At 47.8% G+C, this 19,379-nt stretch overlaps 1 protein-coding gene across 3 annotated transcripts in view; it reads left to right on the forward strand.

Annotated features, from left to right (window-relative positions):
* Positions 1 to 19,379, forward strand: part of ttc27 (tetratricopeptide repeat domain 27) — a 328,446-nt gene that overhangs the window by 17,421 nt on the left and 291,646 nt on the right. For 2 of the 3 annotated variants that reach the window (XM_072512247.1, XM_072512241.1), the window contains exons 2-3: positions 3,217 to 3,395; positions 13,607 to 13,732. In XM_072512247.1, the coding sequence (XP_072368348.1) occupies positions 3,217 to 3,395; positions 13,607 to 13,732 (305 nt within the window). Of the gene's footprint in view, positions 1 to 3,216; positions 3,396 to 13,606; positions 13,733 to 19,379 lie in introns of those variants that run through there. The other variant, XM_072512254.1, reaches the window with a different exon arrangement.

Genomic DNA, 19,379 nt, shown 5'->3' on the forward strand with positions numbered 1-19,379 from the left:
TGCACATTCTCCCCGTGTTTGAGTGGGTTTCGGCCCCACAACCCAAAGATGTGCATGGTCGGTGGATTGGCCGTGATAAATTGCCCCTTAATTGGAAAAAAATGAATTGGGTACTCTAAAAAAAATTTTTTAAGCCATAACATGGAGTCATGGTTAAGAAAACAAGTGCAAATATCTGAGAAACAGTTAATTAAGCAAACTAGAGAAATGATACGTTTCCAAGAAGCCTGAGGTTAAAAGTACGAGAACAGATAACTCTTCAGTAAAGACGGGCAGAGCTGAGAAGAAGTCTGAGATCATCGAATCCTTACAGTGCAGAAGGAGGCCATTAAGTCCATTGAGTCTGCACCGGCCCTCTGAAAGTGAACCCTACCTAGGCCCTATCCCTGTAACCCCACCTAACCTTTTGGACACTAAGGGGTAATTTAGCATGGCTTATTGACCTAACCTGCGCATCTTTGGACTTTGGAGATGCCAGAAAGATATCTGAAGGGAGTTTCAGGTTTGGGAGATTTTACTATAGTTTTGCGAAGCATAATTTGAAATAATCGTGTAAATTGGTGGCTGGATCTCGGAGTTTGTGTAAAAGCCTGTAAAGACAAAGGAAACCCTGGAAAGGGAGGTGTAAAACCTGAAAGTGAGACTTTAATGGGAGCAGCTGAGAGGAAGCACTGTTTAAAACAAGATTTGAAAGTGTGTCTTTTTGAAAGTGGAATTTGAACTCACCCATGTGGAAGCTACAATTCTGTGAGACGAGAAGGCTCACGGTAGAAGATTAATCTGAGGGGATTTGGAGGAAAAACCACAGAACTTCAGTCGGGCTCACGGTGGAGTGTGTGCCTTGCACAGCCAGCTTTTGTGCTTCAAGGGGCTTTGTGTTACTGAGAACATTGTAACTGAAGATATACTTTGCAACCCGTGTTAACCTTAAAATCTGTGTATATTTGCGAAGCTAAGGGGTGGGAGAAAAGAACATAGAACATAGAAAAATACAGCACAGAACAGGCCCTTCGGCCCACGATGTTGTGCCGAAACTTTGTCCTAGATTAATCATCGATTATCATAGAATTTACAGTGCAGAAGGAGGCCACCCGGCCCATCGAGTCGGGTAAAAGAAGTATTGTATCATTCAACCTTTTCATGTTTAATAAATGTTTTTTTTTTTCTTGTTGTTAAAACTAATTAGTGGTCCTGCAATGTTTTCTTGAGAATAAAAGTAAAAGTTATGGTCGTTTGTGCCAGGGCTCCATTCTGGGATCTTCCCATCCAGTTCTAACATCAACTGGGATCATAACACAAACGCAGTTTCAGACCTTGTTGTGCCAAACACTACTGCTCCAAAAGGCGGTACCTATGCCCCAACAGCCTGCCATATGGAGTCACCAACCTTCGCTGCCTTCTTGGATCTTTGGGGCTTCTTTCAAGCTCACTTGATTTGAAGTATGCTCCTCGCAGCTCTTTCTTTAATTTGAAGCCTATTTCTCTGCTCTGTTCTTTTAACTTAACTGGGACTGTTCCTGTACCCTGTATTTTATCGCTGCCTCCGGGCCACTTCTTGAGACCTTCTTCGTATCCTCCTCCCTTGTCCCTTACCTGGGGCACTTGAGCCCAGAAAGAGGGTTACTGATCCAAATGGATTGATCTTTGTTGAAGGTTATTGCTGAAGCTGCACCCCCCAGGCAGCTGATAAGTTTCTCTGTCATTCACTGGCTTGAGGCTTGTAGGTTGCGATTAAATCTTTGGTGTCAAGGCTTGTGTTTTTTGAGACAGACCCTAATGGGATAGGGAAACTCAAGAAAATAAACTGCCCCTTCCAGTCGCTAAGGAAATTGAGACTGAAACTGAGAAATTGATCAACCAAACCTGGGGAGACTGAAATTTGGTTGAAACCATATAAAAGGTCTTGGAATCATCACAGCTCAGATGATGATTCCAGTGGTGCAGTACAGGCAAGCTGAATAAGACAAAGGCTAGATCTAGAAACTGTGAATAGGCAAATTACACAGTAGTTGCAGCCATTTCTGCTACTTGAAGATGACATTGGTCGATCTATTCTGCACCATCCAGACCGTGACAAGCAGAGTTGAGGAGGTTCTGCAACGTGTGCCACTTATGGTGAAGACCGGGCCTGTGGAACCTTGGGTTGGTTGTGTGCTGCTGTCAGCTGAGGATGAGGCAACATCCTGGGAGAGGAGGAACTGACATTCTTTGTGAGAAAGAGAGAGATTTGAAAGACTTTGTGAGTGGTATTGATGACATATATGCTGAGTGGACTGTCGGGGCAATTCGTAAAATCTGTCTTAGTTGTATGTGCCATTTAATGTATAATTTGCTGTGATTTGCCTGTTAATTCATGTTTAACTTGTGTTTATTGTAGTTGGTTATCCAAGATGATATTTAGTGTTTGCTTTGCTTGACACTTGCATAGTAAAAAAAAATGTTTTGTTTTAAACTGTGCAATCTGACGGCTTTATTCTTTCAGTAAATACATGGATTTCAGATTTCTCTTTTTTTTAAAGAAAAAGATTACTGTTCCCACCCAAGATCGTAGCAAAATGGTAAAGTGACTTTATAGAGTCAGGGGGTGAGCCACTCATCACAGGAGGCCCCAGGCCACCACAGCTGTTGTGCTCACAGTGCTGAGCCAGTTAAGGTTCTGACCTGCAGTGACCTCCCTTTCTGCCCCCAGGATTTTGAGGGTCACAGTTGTCCTCTGTGACCCTGGCCCAAGGGGAAGAGGCTTGCGTTCATGCTCTTGGTCACTGTCCAGGGACCACTTCTGGGGAAGATCGGATTAAGCCCAACTTTGATGCACCCCTTTCCCAAAAGTCGAGTTCAGACTGACATGTAGCGAACGGTCAATTCAGCAAGGTTACCGTGCCCATAGAATCGTATCCCCAGCATGTTCCTCGGGAGCAGAGAGAATGAGAAAATTGGTGGGGAACACTGCAAACAAATATTCTCGCGTTGTTAAATGAAATGCTTGGACACAGTTGTATCTCGACTCTGCAAACCCAGCATTTAACTGCCAGTGTGTTAAAGCTGTGATGCAATATATCATTAAGGTCACACACCATTTTCTTTCCCCATCCTGCGCAGTGATACTGGATCAGTAACTGCTCAATGTCACGGTTACTGCGGATGTCAGCCTGCACATTTTGAATGGTTTGCACTTCCTTGCCCTTCACTAGTAACAGACTGTTGTTCCTAATGCAGAAAGCAACTTCTTGCTGCAGCAGCTGTCAGAGGGAAACTTCAAAGATCTTCTATTGAATCCGAGGATTCGGCAAGTTTTTCCTGCTCAAATTGCAGCTGGGGAAGTTGTTGACCACTACGTGGAAAATCAGATCTTGGCATACCTCGACAGTCCTCCAGAAGATCAAGCAGAAAGGCAAGTTTTGATTTGTTAACATCACATTTTCAACTTTTTGCATATTTTTTCCCAAGATCATTTAAATACACTGTGATCGAATCATAGAATGACCCAAAACTGAAGGAGGCCATTCGGCCAAGTGTTCCTGTATCTTTGGTGGAATATTGCAATTAGTCTCACTCCGTTCCTCTTTCCCCATAGCCCTGCAACTGTGTCCCTTTCCAAATATGCCACAGACTTTCTGAGGCACCATCATTTTTGGAACAGCACTGAAGAATTGACATTCTCTTTGTTTGATGGAGGCACCATCGTCAATGGTTGGAAGGTGTTTTCATTGAGCAGCTCAGGTGAAGGGCTGAGACCCTTTCTGCTGGCTGCCCATCCTGGGCGACAGGAGAGGGAGCATGGAGGATTGCCACTCAAATTTATACGGTGAAGGGAAGACGCCCTCAGCAATTCCACAATTTAAAAGCCAAAGAAAAATGAGATGGAATTATTATTATGAAGTATTTTTGAGCACAGAAGCAGACCTTTTCTGCCCAGCCAGTGTTTATGCTCCTCGTCACACCCTTCTACATCTAACCCCATCAACACATTTGTCTACTATTATTTTTACAGACAGGAAACAAAGAGTAGGAATAAATGGGTCTTTATCCAAGTGGCAGGCAGCGACTAGTGGGGTGCCGCAGAGATTGGTGCTAGGACCCCAGCTATTCACAATGCATATTAATGATTCCAGTACGAAGTCTTACAACACCAGGTTAAAGTCCAACAGGTTTGTTTCGATGTCACTAGCTGTCGGAGCGCTGCTCCTTCCTCAGGTGAATGAAGAGGTATGTTCCAGAAACACATATATAGACAAATTCAAAGATGCCAAACAATGCTAGGAATGCGAGCATTAGCCGGTGATTAAATCTTTACAGATCCAGAGATGGGGTAACCCCAGGTTAAAGAGGTGTGAATTGTATCAAGCCACGACAGTTGGTAGGATTTTGCAGGCCAGATGGTGGGGGATGAATGTAATGCGACATGAATCCCAGGTCCCGGTTGAGGCCGCACTCATGTGTGCGGAACTTGGCTATAAGTTTCTGCTCGGCGATTCTGCGTTGTCGCGCGTCCTGAAGGCCGCCTTGGAGAACGCTTACCCGGAGATCAGAGGCTGAATGCCCTTGACTGCTGAAGTGTTCCCCGACTGGAAGGGAACATTCCTGCCTGGTGATTGTTGCGCGATGTCCGTTCATTCGTTGTCGCAGCGTCTGCATGGTCTCGCCAATGTACCACGCTTCGGGACATCCTTTCCTGCAGCGTATGAGGTAGACAACGTTGGCCGAGTCGCACGAGTATGTACCGCGTACCTGGTGGGTGGTGTTCTCACGTGTAATAGTGGTATCCATGTCAATGATCAGGCACGTCTTGCAGAGATTGCCATGGCAGGGTTGTGTGGTGTCGTGGTCACTGTTCTGAAGACTGGGTAGTTTGCTGCAAACAATGGTTCGTTTGAGGTTGCGCAACCTCTCTGGATCTGTAAAGATTTAATCACCTGCTAATGGTCGCATTCCTAGCATTGTTTGGCATCTTTGAATTTGTCTATATATATGTTTCTGGAACATACCTCTTCATTCACCTGAGGAAGGAGCAGCGCTCTGAAAGCTAGTGACATCGAAACAAACTTGTTGGACTTTAACCTGGTGTTGTAAGACTTAGTACTGTGCTCACCCCAGTCCAACGCCGGCATCTCCACATCATTATTAATGATTCAGAAGAGGAAACTTAATCTCCAGATTTGAAGACGACACAAAGCTGGGTGGGAGGGTGAGCTGTGAGAACGATGCAGAGATGCTTCAGTGTGATTTGGACAGGCTGAGCCAGTGGGCATTTGCATGGCAGATGCAGTACAATGTGGATAAAGGTGAGGTAACCACTTTGGTGGCAAAAACAGGAAGGCAGATTGTTATCTTTGGGCGGCGCGGTAGCACAGTGGTTAGTGCTGTTGCTTCACAGCTCCAGGATCCCAGGTTCGATTCCCGGCTTGGATCACTGTTTGTGCGGAGTCTGCCCATTCTCCCCAGGTTTCCTCTGGGTACTCCGATTTCCTCCTACAAGTCCAAAGATGTGCAGGTTAGATGGATTGGCCATGCTAAATTGCCCATAATGTCCAAAAAGGTTAGGTGGGGTTACAGGAATGGGGTGAAGGTGTGAGCTTAAGTGGGGTGCCCTTTCCAAGGGCCGGTGCAAACTCGATGGGCCGAATGGCCTCCTCCTGCACTGTAGATTTCATGAGTGGCTGTAGATTGAGAAGGAAAATGCACAATAAGACCTGGGGTCCTTGTAAACCAGTCGCTGAAAATATGCATGCAGGTGCAGCAGGCGATAAAGAAGGCATAAGGTATGTCGGCCTTCAAAGCGAGAGGATTCGAGTAGAGGAGCTGGGAAATCTTGCTGCCACTATACAGGGCCTTGGTGAGAACACATCTGGGATACTGTGTGCAGTTCTGGTCTCCTTATCTGAGGAGGGATGTTCTTGCAATAGAGGGAGTGCAGCGAAGGATTATTACCAGAATGATTCCTGGGATGGCAGGACTGATTTATGAGGAAGGATTGTGTCGGTTAGAATTATAGTCGCTGGAGTTCAGAGGAATGAGGGGGGGGGAGCGAATTCTATATAATTCAAATAGGACAAGACAGGGTAGATGCAGGAAGGATGTTTCCGATGGCGGGGGAGTCCAGAACCAGGGGTCACTGTCTGAGGATGCAGGATAGACCATTTAGGATAGAAATGTGGAAACATTTCTTCACCAAGAGAGCGGTGAGCCTGTGGAATTCTCTACCACAGAAAATAGTGGAGGCCAAAACATTCATTGTATTTTTTTAAGAAGGAATTAGATATGGCTCTTGGGGCTAAAGTGATCAAAGGTTATGGGGGGAAGGCAGGAACAGGTTACTGAGTTGGATGATCAGCCATGGTCATAATGAATGGCGGAGCAGGCTCGAAGGGCTGAATGGCCTCCTCCTGCTCCTATTTCCTATGTTTCTAATTCCCCCTCCCACTTGTGTCTCTCTAACCCTCCCTTAAATGTATCCTCAATTCACCTCAATTACTTCCTGTGGTAGTGAATTCCACATTCTTTTTTTTTTATTAAATATTTTATTGAAAATTTTTGGTCAACCAACACAGTACATTGTGCATCCTTTACACAATATTATAACAACACAAATAACAATGACCTATTTTATAAACAAAAAATGAATAAATAATAAATAACAAAAATGAAAACTAGCCCTAATTGGCAACTGCCTTGTCACAAGTAACACTCTCCAAAAATATAATTTAACAGTCCAATATATAATTATCTGTAGCAACGACCTATACATACTATACAGTATATATTAAACCCCCCCCCCCCCCCCCCCCCGATCCTGGGCTGCTGCTGCTGCCTTCTTTTTCCCATTCCGTCTATCTTTCTGCGAGGTATTCGACAAACGGTTGCCACCGCCTGGTGAACCCTTGAGCCGACCCCCTTAGGACGAACTTAATCCGCTCTAGCTTTATAAACCCCGCCATGTCATTTATCCAGGTCTCCACCCCCGGGGGCTTGGCTTCTTTCCACATTAGCAATATCCTGCGCCGGGCTACTAGGGACGCAAAGGCCAAAACATCGGCCTCTCTCGCCTCCTGCACTCCTGGCTCTTGTGCAACCCCAAATATAGCCAACCCCCAGCTTGGTTCGACCCGGACTCCTACTACTTTTGAAAGCACCTTTGTCACCCCCATCCAAAACCCCTGTAGTGCCGGGCATGACCAAAACATATGGGTATGATTCGCTGGGCTTCTCGAGCACCTCGCACACCTATCCTCCACCCCAAAAAATTTACTGAGCCGTGCTCCAGTCATATGTGCCCTGTGTAATACCTTAAACTGAATCAGGCTTAGCCTGGCACACGAGGACGACGAGTTTACCCTGCTTAGGGCATCTGCCCACAGCCCCTCCTCGATCTCCTCCCCCAGCTCTTCTTCCCATTTCCCTTTTAGTTCATCTACCATAGTCTCCCCTTCGTCCCTCATTTCCCTATATATATCTGACACCTTACCATCCCCCACCCATGTCTTTGAGATCACTCTGTCCTGCACCTCTTGTGTCGGGAGCTGCGGGAATTCCCTCACCTGTTGCCTCGCAAAAGCCCTCAGTTGCATGTACCTGAATGCATTCCCTTGGGGGCAACCCATATTTCTCGGTCAGCGCTCCCAGACTCGCGAACTTCCCATCCACAAACAGATCTTTCAGTTGCATTATTCCTGCTCTTTGCCACATTCCATATCCCCCATCCATTCCCCCCGGGGCAAACCTATGGTTGTTTCTTATCGGGGACCCCCCCAAGGCTCCAGTCTTTCCCCTATGCCGTCTCCACTGTCCCCAAATCTTCAGTGTAGCCACCACCACCGGGCTTGTGGTGTAGTTCCTCGGTGAGAACGGCAATGGGGCTGTCACCATAGCCTGTAGGCTAGTCCCCCTACAGGACGCCCTCTCTAATCTCTTCCACGCCGCTCCCTCCTCCTCTCCCATCCACTTACTCACCATTGAAATATTAGCGGCCCAATAATACTCACTTAGGCTCGGTAGTGCCAGCCCCCCCTATCCCTGCTACGCTGTAAGAATCCCTTCCTCACTCTCGGGGTCTTCCCGGCCCACACAAAACCCATGATGCTCTTTTCAATCCTTTTAAAAAAAGCCTTCGTAATCACCACCGGGAGGCACTGAAACACAAAGAGGAATCTCGGGAGGACCACCATCTTAACCGCCTGCACCCTCCCTGCCATTGACAGGGATACCATATCCCATCTCTTGAAATCCTCCTCCATCTGTTCCACCAACCGCGTTAAATTTAACCTATGCAATGTGCCCCAATTCTTAGCTATCTGGATCCCCAGGTAACGAAAGTCCCTTGTTACCTTCCTCAACGGTAGGTCCTCTATTTCTCTACTCTGCTCCCCTGGATGCACCACAAACAACTCACTTTTCCCCATGTTCAATTTATACCCTGAAAAATCCCCAAACTCCCCAAGTATCCGCATTATTTCTGGCATCCCCTCCGCCGGGTCCGCCACGTATAGTAGCAAATCGTCCGCATACAAAGATACCCGGTGCTCTTCTCCTCCCCTAAGTACTCCCCTCCACTTCTTGGATCCCCTCAACGCTATCGCCAGGGGCTCAATCGCCAGTGCAAACAATAATGGGGACAGAGGGCATCCCTGCCTTGTCCCTCTATGGAGCCGAAAATATGCAGATCCCCGTCCATTCGTGACCACGCTCGCCACTGGGGCCCTATACAACAGCTGCACCCATCTAACATACCCCTCTCCAAAACCAAATCTCCTCAACACCTCCCACAAATAATCCCACTCCACTCTATCAAATGCTTTCTCGGCATCCATCGCCACTACTATCTCCGTTTCTCCCTCTGGTGGGGCCATCATCATTACCCCTAACAACCTCCGTATATTCGTGTTCAGCTGTCTCCCCTTCACAAACCCAGTTTGGTCCTCGTGGACCACCCCCGGGACACATTCCTCTATTCTCATTGCCATTACCTTGGCCAGGACCTTGGCATCTACATTTAGGAGGGAAATAGGTCTATAGGACCTGCATTGTAGCGGGTCCTTTTCCTTCTTTAAGAGAAGCGATATCGTTGCTTCAGACATAGTCGGGGGCAGTTGTCCCCTTTCCTTTGCCTCATTAAAGGTCCTCGTCAGTACCGGGGCGAGCAAGTCCACATATTTTCTATAGAATTCGACTGGGAATCCATCCGGTCCCGGGGCCTTTCCCGCCTGCATGCTCCTAATTCCTTTCACCACTTCTTCTACCTCGATCTGTGCTCCCAGTCCCACCCTTTCCTGCTCTTCCACCTTGGGAAATTCCAGCCGATCCAAGAAGCCCATCATTCTCTCCCTCCCATCCGGGGGTTGAGCTTCATATAATTTTTTATAAAATGTCTTGAACACTCCATTCACTCTCTCCGCTCCCCGCTCCATCTCTCCTTCCTCATCCCTCACTCCCCCTATTTCCCTCGCTGCTCCCCTTTTCCTCAATTGGTGTGCCAGCAACCTGCTCGCCTTCTCCCCATATTTGTACTGTACACCCTGTGCCTTCCTCCATTGTGCCTCTGCAGTGCCTGTAGTCAGCAAGTCAAATTCTACATGTAGCCTTTGCCTTTCCCTGTACAGTCCCTCCTCCGGTGCTTCCGCATATTGTCTGTCCACCCTCAAAAGTTCTTGCAGCAACCGCTCCCGTTCCTTACTCTCCTGCTTCCCTTTATGTGCCCTTATTGATATCAGCTCCCCTCTAACCACCGCCTTCAACGCCTCCCAGACCACTCCCACCTGGACCTCCCCATTATCATTGAGTTCCAAGTACTTTTCAATGCACCCCCTCACCCTTAGACACACCCCCTCATCTGCCATTAGTCCCATGTCCATTCTCCAGGGTGGGCGCCCTCCTGTTTCCTCCCCTATCTCCAGGTCCACCCAGTGTGGAGTGTGATCCGAAATGGCTATAGCCGTATACTCCGTTCCCCTCACCTTCGGGATCAATGCCCTACCCAGCACAAAAAAGTCTATTCGCGAGTAGACTTTATGGACATAGGAGAAAAACGAGAACTCCTTACTCCTAGGTCTGCTAAATCTCCACGGGTCTACACCTCCCATCTGCTCCATAAAATCTTTAAGTACCTTGGCTGCTGCCGGCCTCCTTCCAGTCCTGGACTTCGACCTATCCAGCCCTGATTCCAACACCGTATTAAAATCTCCCCCCATTATCAGCTTTCCCATCTCTAGGTCCGGAATGCGTCCTAGCATCCGCCTCATAAAATTGGCATCATCCCAGTTCGGGGCATATACGTTTACCAAAACCACCGTCTCCCCCTGTAGTTTGCCACTCACCATCACGTATCTGCCCCCGTTATCCGCCACTATAGTCTTTGCCTCGAACATTACCCGCTTCCCCACTAATATAGCCACCCCCCTGTTTTTCGCATCTAGCCCCGAATGGAACACCTGCCCCACCCATCCTTTGCGTAGCCTAACCTGGTCTATCAGTTTCAGGTGCGTTTCCTGTAACATAACCACATCTGCCTTAAGTTTCTTAAGGTGTGCGAGTACCCGTGCCCTCTTTATCGGCCCGTTCAGCCCTCTCACGTTCCACGTGATCAGCCGAGTTGGGGGGCTTCCTACCCCCCCCCTTGTCGATTAGCCATCACCCTTTTCCAGCTCCTCACCCGGTTCCCACGCAGCTGTATCTCCCCCAGGCGGTGCCCCCCCGCCCATCCTCTCCCATACCAGCTCCCCCCTCTCCCCAGCAGCAGCAACCCAGTAATTCCCCCCTCCCACCCCCCCCGCTAGATCCCCCGCTAGCGTAATTACTCCCCCCATGTTGCTCCCAGAAGTCAGCAAACTCTGGCTGACCTCGGCTTCCCCCCGTGACCTCGGCTCGCACCGTGCGACGCCCCCTCCTTCCTGCTTCTCTATTCCCGCCATGATTATCATAGCGCGGGAACCAAGCCCGCGCTTCTCCCTTGGCTCCGCCCCCAATGGCCAACGCCCCATCTCCTCCACCTCCCCTCCTCCCCCCATCACCACCTGTGGGAGAGAGAAAAGTTACCACATCGCAGGATTAGTACATAAAACCCCTCTTTGCCCCCCACATTCGCCCCACCACTTTGTTCGAACGTTCTTTTTAATAACCCGCTCATTCCAGTTTTTCTTCCACAATAAAAGTCCACGCTTCATCCGCCGTCTCAAAGTAGTGGTGCCTCTCTCGATATGTGACCCACAGTCTTGCCGGTTACAGCATTCCAAATTTTATCTTTTTATGAAGCACCGCCTTGGCCCGATTAAAGCTCGCCCTCCTTCTCGCCACCTCCGCACTCCAGTCTTGATAAACGCGGATCACCGCGTTCTCCCATTTACTGCTCCGAGTTTTCTTCGCCCATCTAAGGACCATTTCTCTATCCTTAAAACGGAGGAATCTCACCACTATGGCTCTGGGAATTTCTCCTGCTCTCGGTCCTCGCGCCATCACTCGGTATGCTCCCTCCACCTCCAACGGACCCGCCGGGGCCTCTGCTCCCATTAACGAGTGCAGCATCGTGCTCACATATGCCCCGACGTCCGCTCCCTCCACACCTTCAGGAAGACCAAGAATCCTCAGGTTGTTCCTCCTTGCGTTGTTTTCCAGTGCCTCCAACCTTTCCACACATCGTTTCTGATGTGCCTCCTGCGTCTCCGTCTTCACCACCAGGCCCTGTATATCGTCCTCATTCTCGGCTGCCTTTGCCTTCACGACCCGAAGCTCCCGCTCCTGGGTCTTTTGTTCCTCCTTTAGCCCTTCGATCGCCTGTAGTATCGGGGCCAACAGCTCTTTCTTCATTTCCTTTTTGATCTCTTCCACACAGCATTTCAAGAACTCTTGTTGTTCAGGGCCCCATGTTAAACTGCCACCTTCCGACGCCATCTTGGTTTTTGCTTGCCTTCCTTGCCGCTGTTCTAAAGGATCCACTGCAATCTGGCCACTTCCCTCTCCTTTTTCCATCCGTATCCAGGGGGGATTCCCTTCTGGTTTACCGCACAGTGTTTTTAGCCGTCAAAATTGCCGTTGGGGCTCCTATCAAGAGCCCAAAAGTCCGTTTCACAGGGAGCTGCCGAAACGTGCGACTCAGCTGGTCATTGCCGCACCCGGAAGTCTGAATTCCACATTCTAATCACTCTGGGTAAAAATAAATATCCTAAATTCCCAATTGTATTTTTTCCTGACCATCTTATATTGATGGGCCCTAGTTCTGGTCTCCCTGGCAAATACTCTGTGTCTCCTCTATCATACCCTGGTTCCAATATATCCTGCATGTATAGAATCCGTGCCATTCCATTGAAAGGATTTTCGCACCTTGATGTGTACGGAGTCTTTATCCCTGAAGCATTTAACATTGCCAGACGTGATCAAAACAATAATAATAATCTTTATTGTCACAAGTAGGCTTATATTAACACGGCAATGAAGTTACTGTGAAAAGCCGCTAGTCGCCACATTCCAGCGCCTGTTCAGGTACACGGAGAATTCAGAATGTCCAAATTACCTAACAGCAAGTCTTTCGAGACTTGTGGGAGGAAACCGGAGCATCCGGAGAAAACCCACGCAGACAGAGGGAGAACGTGCAGACTCTGCACCATACAAGCTTGCCAGCCCCACGTTGATTCTGTATACATGTCCTGCTGCCTCAGGAAGGCAGATAGCATTATCAGAGACCCCTCCTACCCAGGCATTGCCTTCTTCCAGACTCTTCCATCAGGCAGAAGTTTGAAGACTCGCACATCCAGTCACAGGAACAGCTTCCTCACAGCTACAAGACTCCTCAACGATTCCCCCTCGGACTGACCTGTTCCCTGTAAGAACACTATTCACGGCGCCTTATGCTGTTCTTGCTCATGTATTTGCTTTGTTTGGCCCCTTGTTCCGCATTGTAACCAATCACTGTTTTGTCGATGTACCATTTGTCAATGTTCTCTGTTGATTATTCTTATTGTCTACTATGTACGAACTGTTCCCTCAGCCGCAGAAAAATATTTTTCACTGTACTTCGGTACATGTGACAATAAATCAAATCAATCAATCAATCACAAAACCAAGTCGGGAATCGAACCTGGGACCCTGATGCTGTGAAGCCATAGTGCTAACCACTATGCTACCGTGCCGCCCATATGAATTAATATATAATAAAGATCAAGCTACATGCTGCAGGCAGCACAGCGAGTTAGCACACCATCACTTCAACTTTGGGACATTGGTTCAAAGCTTATTCAGATGATGGAGTGGAGTATGATCACCCCATTTCTCTCCTGCCCAGCTGCAAAGATGGAGAGGGTTTGGGAGGTCTCAACCTCGTGGATCCAAATGCATACACAAAAAAAAAAACTTGCCGCAATCAATGGGATGGCTGGGAAATGGGAATAAATTCAAACTCTGCGTTTGGTTTTGCTGCGTCCTATCTGGGACTGGTTTGAATGTAATGGTGAAACCCATTTGAGAACGATTTTTAAATTTTCCACTGGATTTGGGAAATTTTAAGGAAAATATCTCTACTGTTTTTGAGAGTGACCATTTTGAACACCCAGAAATCTTAGCAAGGAAAGACCCCAGAGCTGGACGCCACCCGCTTAATCCACTTTCTTTCTTTTGTTGCAGGCAGCTGGTGGTGTTTTTGCTGGCTGTTGGCAGCTTGCAGCTGTTTGTACAGAGTAATTGGACAGGTCCTCCCGTTCAGATAGATCCACATGATATTTTACCTGCAGCAATGGTTGGGACCTTTGCAGAGGTAAGGAGACAGTGCGGGCAAAAACTTCCACAACTATTGCCCACCGATTTACGTTTGCCATAAAATCTGGAGTAGGTCACATCGCTCTGTTAATTAATCGCTGCCAAAACCTTGTGTCTTGGCTCATGTTGATGTCACGCCTGTAGATTTGCAGCTTCTTCTGAAAGAGAGCATGATTTGTGGTAATAATTTCAGATCAAAGTGCATTCATTTATTACATTTGGAAAATCTGCCTCACCAGGTGCTCGCTTCGCCCACGTTTGAGTTAGTGTCTGGGCAAACAGTAGCATCAATGTTTATCTTTGTGTGAAGATTCAGTCCTTCCCTGATGCCCCCCCTTACCCGTCGGTTGTATCTCCTCCCTATCTCTCACCCACGTCAACATTGTAATTAATTTTCCTGGTTAAATTTCAAATAACGGTTTCTGGCAAGTGAAAGATAGCTTACAGCCGCATGCAAGAAAGGGCTGCCTGCTGGCCAAATGGAGAATTGCTCTTTCAAATCTCTAGTATTCCCTACCCATTATTTTTGGTCTTCAGTATCATACATGTTCCCCTGAAAGGGTGGCTGGTGCCTCAGCTCCCTGGCAATATCACTCCGAATCTGTGAGAACGCACCAGAGGATACTTGATTTTCTGCACCCGGCCCTTTTCCATGTGTGAATGGTGTGAGGGTGAAAGTACTTCAGGCCATTAGTGAAGGCAACGATGAGAAACTACCCATTCACTGATCTCAACTCTCCCCTCATGGTATCTGATTTTATTTTGCGTAGCATTATTATTTCCCTGCCTCCGTTTTCCCGCCTGTTAAATTGTTCCAAGCATGTTTCACTTTTTCTTTTTGAAAGAAGTGCTTCCTGGCCATCTCTTCTAAATGATTAAATTTGTTCTACTTTTCAAAAGGGATGAAGGGAATTTACGGAAACCGTAGATTTATTTAGCCTTCACTGGTGCCAAAGATTGTAGATGTAAATATCCAGCAGCATAACCATACACCAGATTGGAAAATATTGTTTCAATCCATCTGAGTTCACAAACGGGGCATAGTAGATCCCTTGGCTACCCTGACTGCACTTCCCTTCCCCCTGAATCGCTGTGTTCCATTCTTCCGGTTTCTTTGCCTCCATTTAAGGGCAGCACGGTAGCATTGTGGATAGCACAATTGCTTCACAGCTCCAGGGTCCCAGGTTCGATTCCAGCTTGGGTCACTGTCTGTGCGGAGTCTGCACATCCTCCCCATGTGTACGTGGGTTTCCTCCAGGTGCTCTGGTTTCCTCCCACAGACCAAAGACGTGCAGGTTAGGTGGATTGGCCTGGCCATGATAAATTGCCCTTAGTGTCCAAAATTGCCCTTCGTGTTGGGTGGAGGTGTTGACCTTGGGTAGGGTGCTCTTTCCAAGAGCCGGTGCAGACTCAATGGGCCGAATGGCCTCCTTCTGCACTGTAAATTCTATGATAATCTATGATTAATCTAGGGCAAAGGTTCGGCACAACATCGTGGGCCGAAGGGCCTGTTCTGTGCTGTATTTTTCTATGTTCTATGTTTTCTATTACAGCTGTTTTAATGATGCCACATTCCATACCTCTGCTTTAGATTTGTCTTCCTTTTTCCTCAACTGAGGGTACTGTCATGTGAGAGTACCTTTAAGAAATGGATGTTTAAGCAATGTACCTTTAAGAAATAGAGCTGATCATATTACTGAAGTGATGTCAGAGGGGGAGGGAGCTGAGCTCCCTTTTACTTTTTTGAGTTTCAGTTTGAGAGAGCAGCTTGGGAGTGTCTGCCTGTTTTGCTGAGAGCTGCAGGAAGAAAGACAGAGCTGGTCTGTTGATGTCTGCAATCCCAAGAGTATAAATATATTGAATGTAACCTAATGTGTTATAATTTTTGACGGTTTGAAGTCTTTTGGATGTTTAAAGGAACGATTTGAAGGATTATTTAGTGTTGTAGTCTTTTGGGGTTATCTTTGAAGTAATGGGTGTTAAGATAGTCAATGTTTGTTCTTAAAAGGTTAACTTGAGTTCATAGAATAAACATTGTTTTGTTTTAAAAACCACTTGTCCATAATTGCTGTATCACACCTGGAGAGTACGCCGTGTGCTTCCCACAGCACAATCTATTAAAAGTTGTGGGTCGGTTGAACTCCATGAAACACTTTGGGGTTCTGTAAACCCGGACCCATAACAGTACCCACCCCAATCCCCAGATGCGATTGGCAGGGCCCCTGACCGTGTCATTTCCAACTCCAATACTTCTGCTAATAATCGTTCCCTTTTCCAGAACCATGATAGTGGGGGGGGGGGCCTGATGTCTTCATCTTCCACCTCACCACCTACTGTATACAATGGAGCATCTTGTGTTGTTTCTGACAACCCCGGTGTGATGCCACCATCAAACACACCGTCCCCATCACCTCCACTTTCAGCATTCCGAAGGGACCATTGCCCTCTGTGACACCCTGGTCCACTTTTTAGCCTCCCCCAACGACCCCATCCCTCTCGGCAAGTGCAGGGGATGGAACAGCTGCCCTTTTACCTTCCCTCGCCCCACAGTGCAGGGCCCCAGCGTCTTTCCAGGTGAAACGGCAATATAATTACACAGCTTTCATATGTGTTTGCTGCTCACGAAGCTGTGTGTCGCCTCTAAAGCATAGGGCTAAATCGCTGGCTTTGAAAGCAGACCAAGGCAGGCCAACAGCACGGCTCAATTCCCGTAACAGCCTCCCCAAACAGGCGCCGGAATGTGGCGACTAGGGGCTTTTCACAGTAACTTCATTGAAGCCTACTTGTGACAAGCGATTTTCATTTTCATTTCTAAATTAGAGAGACCAAATGTGGATTGGGTGATCACTTTGCGGAAGATCAATACATAAACGTGAGTTTCACCTGTCATTTAAATTCTCTGTCCTACTCAGACCTCCCCATCTTTGGCCTCCCACACTGTTCCAGTGAAGCTCAATTTTAAGATCGAGAAATAAAATCTCACCTTCCAATTAGGTCCTTCACAGCCTCTGGACTCTACGATGAGTTCACCAATTTCAGATCATAATCTCTGCTTTAATTTTTTTTTGGTCAGCACGTTGTTGGTAATGATTCTGCTGTTCCCATTTACACCACCTCTAGACCCATCTTTTAGTACTTTGCATGTCCCGTTTGCCTTGCGCCACCGTCCCTTTCTACATTTAATCTCCTGTTTTCTATTTAATCACAGACCTTCCCTTTTGTGTTTTCCTACCTCCCCCCATTCTCTGCCCCTGCACTTGTTTAAAACCTGTTACAAATCTAACTTATTCCAGTTCTGATGAAAGCTCATCAATCTGAAGCATTAACTCTCTGTTTCTCTCTCAGAAGATGCTGGTAGAGCTGCTGAGTATTTTCAGCATTTTCCATTTTTATTTCAGACTTCCAGAATCTGCAGTATTTTGCTTTTACACTCAGCCATTCATTGAATTCCTTACCAAGCGTCTGTCCACCTCCCCCTTTAAAATTACTCCTATTAACCTCCTTGCAATAATCTTTTCCAAACTTTTGCTGCAAGCCATTAGCAGGCTTCTGTGCTTTATAATAAGGAGCTACTTGGGACTTCTGGTGGCATTTGTGAGCGGGTCGGCCGCATCGAGAAGAGTTCCCGGCGGTGGCCACTATTTGCGGCGCTTTTGGGGGTTTCCCCGATTCTTCGCTCTCCTCCTCCCCCACCCCCCAGGGCGCGATGTATGTGAAATGTCCCACATCGGATGGCTCCCGCCTAGAATGTGGTGAGAGGATTGATGTCCGGTCACAGGGAAATTCTGGAGGAATACAAAAAAGAAGAGAAAAAAGTTTTAAAGAAATTTGGTGATTTTCCCCCCACCTTTCTTTTGAAGGAAGGGGGGAAAAAAAGTTTTTTTATTTTTTTCTATTTAAAAAAAAATAAGAAAAGAAAAGATTGGAGAAGGAAAGATGGGTGAAAAAAAAGGAAAAATAATAAGCCGTTAAAGGGTGCGAAGGGCAGCTTCGAAGAAGGGAGGAAACGCGGGCTTGCTGTTGAATGAGAGGTCAAGTAAAAGTGCTGACAAGATGGCGGATGCCGGACCGCATGGTGGGGCCGCACTACTTACGGTGGAGAAGGTAACCGAGGTGATGGCGGTGGAGCTGGAAAAGCAGTTTGCGAGGCACATGGAGGCTTTGAGTAAGGAGACGGCGGTCGCATTTAAGTCATTGGTGGAGGCGGCAATCGCCCCGGTGAGAGTGGCTGTGGCAAAGACATCGGCCGAGGTGAGAGAGCAGGGCGAGAAGTTGAAAGAAGTGGAGGAGGCCGTGTCGCAGCACAGCGACCAGTTCACCTCGATGGGGGATGAGCTGCGGACGGTGGTGGAGGTCAACAGAAGGCTCCGAGCAAAGCTCGAGGACTTGGAGAACCGCTCGAGGTGGCACAATCTGAGAATTGTTGGCTTGCCCGAAGTGGCAGAGGGTCCAAGGCCAACAGAGTTGGCGGAGCTGATGGGGGAGGGTGAGAACCCCTCTCGGTATGAACTGGACCGAGCTCATCAATCATTAAGGCCGAAGCCCAAAGTGAATGAGCCGCCAAGAGCAGTAATTATCTGCTTCCATAAGTACTGCATGAAGGAGAAGGTGTTAAGCTGAGTGAAGCAGAAGCGCGACGTGCAGTGGGATGGTGCTGGAGTTAGGATCTACCAGGACTTGACGGTGGAGTTGGCAAAAAGACGAGCGGTGTTCGGGCGAGTGAAGGCGGCACTGTACAAAAAGGGGGTGCGATTTGGTATGGTATACCCGGCGAAGCTGTGGGTGACGTATGATACCAAAGACTTTTTTTTTGTGGCAGCGGAGGCAGCTGAGGCGTTCGTGAGGGCAGAAGGCTTGGGACAGACGTGAGGAGCGGAGCTGGAAGAGAGACTGGACTGTGATTGGAGAGCTGGAAAATGTATAAATGTTATAACTTTCCTTTTACTGACGTGTATTGTAATTTACTTCTCTTCACATTGTTACAGAGTTCAAGTTATTAGTTGGGTTGATTGGCATTCTGTGTTACGACGGTTATATCTTAATTTAGTGAATTGTCTGGGTTGGATTTTTGTTTTTTCTTTCTCTGGGACTGGGTGGGAGGGGACGGTATATCTTGGCGGGGGGAGCTACCCGCACTAGCTAACTAAAGTCGGCTAGTGAACGGAGGTGAGATGAGAGGAGGGCTGTGTACATTGGAGCCTGGTTAGCAGGTTTCGATGGGCCTATGAGGTGAACGAGTGGGGGGGGGGGGGGGGGTAGATGCTGGGAGATGTTTTTTCGAGAGGAAATGTAGGGGGGGGGGTTCGATGTTAATAATGGATAGGGGTGGGTCAGGCTCATGGAGCAGGGCCCAGTGGTATGATGATGGTGGATAAGAAGGGTGGGGGGGTGAGAGACCCCCAGTTAGGATAAGCACGTGGAACGTGAGGGGGTTAGGAGGGTCCGGTCAAGAGGTCAAGGGTGCTTGCGCATCTTAAAAGTTTGAAAGCCGATGTAGCAATGCAGCAGGGGACTCACTTGAGGGTGAAGGACCAGGTGAGACTTAAAAAGGGCTGGGTTAGTCATGTGTTTCACTCTGGATTTGACGGAAGGGCTCGAGGGGTAGCGGTAATGGTCAGCAAAAGAGTACGCTTCCAGATGGAGAA

The sequence above is a fragment of the Scyliorhinus torazame genome, chromosome 1 (assembly GCF_047496885.1).
Source record: "Scyliorhinus torazame isolate Kashiwa2021f chromosome 1, sScyTor2.1, whole genome shotgun sequence".
Taxonomy (NCBI): domain Eukaryota; kingdom Metazoa; phylum Chordata; class Chondrichthyes; order Carcharhiniformes; family Scyliorhinidae; genus Scyliorhinus; species Scyliorhinus torazame.